This window comes from Sebastes umbrosus, chromosome 24, assembly GCF_015220745.1.
Source record: "Sebastes umbrosus isolate fSebUmb1 chromosome 24, fSebUmb1.pri, whole genome shotgun sequence".
Taxonomy (NCBI): Eukaryota; Metazoa; Chordata; class Actinopteri; order Perciformes; family Sebastidae; genus Sebastes; species Sebastes umbrosus.
In genome coordinates this window covers 240,001-245,000 of record NC_051292.1, presented here as the reverse complement: position 1 = coordinate 245,000, position 5,000 = coordinate 240,001, and the positions used below count along the sequence as shown (strand labels likewise).

At 42.5% G+C, this 5,000-nt stretch overlaps 1 protein-coding gene across 2 annotated transcripts in view; it reads left to right on the top strand.

Moving 5' to 3' along the window:
- alkal2b (ALK and LTK ligand 2b) overlaps positions 1–4,055 on the top strand; it is an 11,214-nt gene extending 7,159 nt beyond the window's left edge. For both annotated transcript variants that reach the window (XM_037762141.1, XM_037762140.1), the window contains 4 exons: positions 1–12; positions 110–190; positions 1,717–1,788; positions 3,325–4,055. The exon at positions 1–12 is cut by the window's left edge and continues 42 nt beyond it. In XM_037762141.1, coding sequence (XP_037618069.1) covers positions 1–12; positions 110–190; positions 1,717–1,781 — 158 coding nt within the window. In that variant the 3' untranslated portion in view covers positions 1,782–1,788; positions 3,325–4,055. The remainder of the gene's footprint in view (positions 13–109; positions 191–1,716; positions 1,789–3,324) is intronic.
- The last annotated feature ends 945 nt before the right edge of the window (positions 4,056–5,000 follow it).

Here is a 5,000-nt window from a genome sequence, read left to right as displayed (position 1 = left end):
AACACCTGACAGGTATGAACGCCATCAGAGCTAATGAGATGCGACGTCACAGCCTCCCGTCCAATCAGAGAGCAGTATTTCTGACGGGTGTCTCTCTCTCCGTCCTCAGGTCCTCTTTACTTCAACCCAAAGTGCAGGAAACATTTCCACCGACTTTACCACAACACCAGAGACTGCACAATACCTGCCTGTGAGTACACACACACCTACACTAACAAACACACACTAACACACACACACACACACACACACACACCTTCATACTCGTACATCAGTAATCGTGTCAGAACAGCAGCAGCTCCTGTGATCTTAAATCAAGCGTGCAGCGCTGTGTTTATCTAGCAGGGAAAGTGTGAACAGAAATGTGTGTGTTTATGTGTGTGTGTGTGTGTGTGTGTGTGAGTGTGTGTGTGTGTGTGTGTGTGTTAAAACAAGTCGTATCCTGTTGTTGATCTGGAACAAACTCGACACAGTAACACTGAAGGGAATCGAACCGACGACCAGAGAAAGAAGACGAGGACCAGTCAGTTAAACTGTTAGAACAGAAACAACAGAAATCTGACAGTTTATTATTTATATGACCGTTACCACATATAACAGACCGTTGCTACGTATAACAGACCGTTGCTACGTATAACAGACCGTTGCTAGGTATAACAGACCGTTGCAATGTGTGACAGACCGTTGCTAGGTATAACAGACCGTTGCTATGTGTGACAGACCGTTGCTACATATACCAGACCGTTGCTACGTATACCAGACCGTTGCTACGTATAACAGACCGTTGCTACGTATAACAGACCGTTGCTACGTATAACAGACCGTTGCTATGTGTGACAGATTGTTTCTACGTATAACAGACCTTTGCTATGTATAAGAGACCGTTGCTATGTATAACAGACCGTTGCTACGTATAACTGACCGTTGCTATGTATAACAGACCGTTGCTATGTATAGCAGACCGTTGCTATGTGTGACAGATCGTGCTACGTATAACAGACCGTTTCTATGTATAACAGACCGTTGCTATGTATAACAGACCGTTGCTATGTGTGACAGATCGTGCTACATATAACAGACCGTTGCTATGTATAACAGACCGTTGCTATGTGTGACAGATCGTGCTACGTATAACAGACCGTTTCTATGTATAACAGACCATTGCTATGTGTGACAGACCGTTGCCATGTATAACAGACCGTTGCTACGTATAACAGACCGTTGCTATGTGTGACAGACCGTTGCTATGTGTGACAGACCGTTGCCATGTATAACAGACCGTTGCTATGTATAACAGACTGTTGCTATGTATAACAGACTGTTGCTGTATGTGTTTTCCTGTTGTGTTGTGTATTTGTACCCCTCATTTTTAAAAGACTAGTATCCAGTATTTAGTTTAATGAAAGTATAATGTGTATTTATTTCTTGGGTGAATTTAAAGTTGAATAGATGAATATTTTAAACTTTACTAAACCAGGTGGAGTATTTTTAGATTGTGACGTAAACGCCGTGAAACGTGTGATTTAATGATTTAATGAACTAATTCACATGATTCTTTTAGCCAACACAGATCAAACAGACAGCTGGAGCTGGAGGGGGTTCCTCTGTGCTGGTCGAGACTAAAACCCCGTCCTGGGCCTTGTGACCCTCCATCTCCAGATTGTATCTGTTTTATTAAATATTAACCGCCGGTCCTACTCTCTCTGATGTTCTCAGATTATAAAAGATGTGCTCGTCTGCTGACTCGACTGGCCAACAGCCCTCGCTGCTCCGAGAGATAAACACACGGTGAGACTCTGTGTATACAGACCATTATATACATCTGAAACATACTGTACTCTAGTCCTGCTGGACACTAGAACCACATAGATCTTAGACCTGAACCACCGGGAACCACAACTACAGAGGTCAAAGGTCAGAACAGGTAGAACATCATAATGACGGATAACGGAACCATGAACTTTATCAGCTTCAGGCCTCGGAACATCTTTCAGACTTTCTCTTCCTTAAACATGTAGTCTGAGCTCAGTAGAACCTATAGAGTCTGAGCTCAGTAGAACCTATAGAGCATAGAGTCTGAGCTCAGTAGAACCTATAGAGCATAGAGTCTGAGCTCAGTAGAACCTATAGAGTCTGAGCTCAGTAGAACCTATAGAGTCTGAGCTCAGTAGAACCTATAGAGCATAGAGTCTGAGCTCAGTAGAACCTATAGAGTCTGAGCTCAGTAGAACCTATAGAGCATAGAGTTTGAGCTCAGTAGAACCTATAGAGTCTGAGCTCAGTAGAACCTATAGAGTCTGAGCTCAGTAGAACCTATAGAGCATAGAGTCTGAGCTCAGTAGGACCTATAGAGTCTGAGCTCAGTAGAACCTATAGAGTCTGAGCTCAGTAGAACCTATAGAGCATAGAGTCTGAGCTCAGTAGAACCTATAGAGTCTGAGCTCAGTAGAACCTATAGAGCATAGAGTCTGAGCTCAGTAGAACCTATAGAGTCTGAGCTCAGTAGAACCTATAGAGCATAGAGTCTGAGCTCAGTAGAACCTATAGAGTCTGAGCTCAGTAGAACCTATAGAGCATAGAGTCTGAGCTCAGTAGAACCTATAGAGCATAGAGTCTGTAGAATCAGTAGAACCTATAGAGTCTGAGCTCAGTAGAACCTATAGAGTCTGTAGAACCTATAGAGCATAGAGTCTGTAGAATCAGTAGAACCTTGAGTCTGTAGAACCTGTTGAGTTATGTACCTGTGGAACCTAGAGTTGTTCTGGTTCTATGGGTTTATAGGTACTACAGAGACTATAAAACCTGCAGAAAATAGAGTATGTAGAACCTGTTAATTATAGAGTCCATCTATGCTCTACAGGTTCTACTAAGGCCAGTAAAACCTATAGAGCATAGAGTCTGTAGAATCAGTAGAACATAGAGACTGTGGAACATCTTAAACCTAATATCTATAGATCCGGTAGAACCAAGCAAACCTGAATATGTGGAGCTTGTAGAACTTGTAGATTCTGTAAAATCTTTAGAACCTGTGGTTCCTTTAATACTATATAGACCATGCAGAGACAGTAAAACTACAGAGAACCTACAGTCTGTAAAACCCTTAAAAGAGCCTATAGAACCTGCAGGATGTGGACTGTATCATGTATAGAACCTGTAGAACATGTGGAACCTGCAGACTCTAGGGTCTGTAATCTGTAGTTTCACAGAGCCTGCACGTCATTCCTATAAAACCCTCAGTTTTAGAGTTGCATCATGGGAAATGTAGTTTGGTTTATTTTTGTTAAAGCTTTCCTTTAATTGTTCCTTCTTTGTCTCTCGTTATAGCCGCCTCTTAACGAGGTCCATCCACTGACGAGCAGAGGAGGTTCTCCAGCCGTCTACTGCACCAGATGACTTCAGTTCACTGCCGCCCATCAGGATGTTTTCTATTCTATTCTATTTCCTGACTCTACTCACACTTTTATTTGACCCGTCTCTCTACTCTATTCTCTTCTACGACTCAACTGAAATCTTCTCTTGTACTGGACTCTTTTCTACTTTACTCTATTTTTTTAAACCCAGTTAAAACAACCAGACTCACCTCAGCTGTGCTGTGCTGTATTCTACTGGACTCTACTCTGCTGAACTCAACCAGGATTTCTATTCGTGGTGATTCTACTGGTTTCTAACAACACGGCAGGATTATTTTTCTGGCTGGAAGGAGGAGGAGGAGGATCGCTGCTCAGATTTGATCTGGAAACTAACGCTGGATTCAACAGAAACTTCTGGGACCGAACGTCTTTTTCAGTGTTTTTGTTATTTCGGACGCCTGAACGTTTTCCGTTTGAAGCTTTCGGAGGAAGTAAATGGACAAACTCTCTGATTGGACTTCAGCTAAATCATTTTTTGTTCTGTGCGACAGAAACAATCGTAGATGCTGAATGTGTTTTATGTTATATGATGCATAATAATAATAACGGTCATAATATAACTGTATATTTATATTGTATAAGCTGCCGCCCCGTGTGCAATATGTACATATCCTGAAAGAGGAATAAAGACACTCATTTGACATATATTTTTTTATTTTTGCTTTAATTCAACGATAGTTTGAGTTTTGAGACTAAAACATAGCTATCAGTGTTCTGTTTGGTAATTAGCTCTTAAAATTAGAATTCAGCCACGTATGACTTATGACATATTGGAGTTATTGTTAAGCTAACATTAGCTTATTAGGTAAACTGTCAAAGAGCGGCGTTGTCGGCACCCCGTCTCGTTTAGGTCTGCGGCGTTGTCGGCACCCCATCTCGTTTAGGTCTGCGGCGTTGTCGGCACCCCGTCTCGTTTAGGTCTGCGGCGTTGTCGGCACTCCGTCTCGTTTAGGTCTGCGGCGTTGTCGGCACCCCATCTTGTTTAGGTCTGCGGCGCTGTCGGCACCCCGTCTTGTTTAGGTCTGCAGTGTTGTCGGCAGATTTGGGTACGCTAGGCTATATCCAATAATTTTGAAAACAGCTGGTAATGACCTCATGAGAGCGCTAATGACTCAAGCAAAACATCAGCCTTAAAACCAGAACAGTTCTGAAAGATAATTGTCTCGTGAGTTTCACTTTAACAGGTTAATTTTGTCATGAGATAACATGATACTTCTACTTCTTCTACTTTCTGTGTAATGGAGTTCGACGGAGGTTTGGGAATTTCTGTTTTCACATGATCGGAGAAATAAGTCCTGACTTCCCACAATCCACATGACTGCACTGTTGCGTTGTTCCTATTTTTATCTCATCAATTGGGCTCTTAAGATTATTTTTTGGGCATTTTTTTGCCAGTGTCGAGAGAGACCTGGAATGGAGGCAGAGCGGAGGAATGATGCAACAACGGTCCCAAGGCTGGAATCGAACCCAGAGCTTTGCGGTAACGTGGAATGTGCTCACTCGGCTTCCACGGCGCTCCGTCAACCGGAGTCTTGTCTTGATCTGTCTATCTTTGAACTTTGCTTCAAGGGTACATTTTTTATAAATATG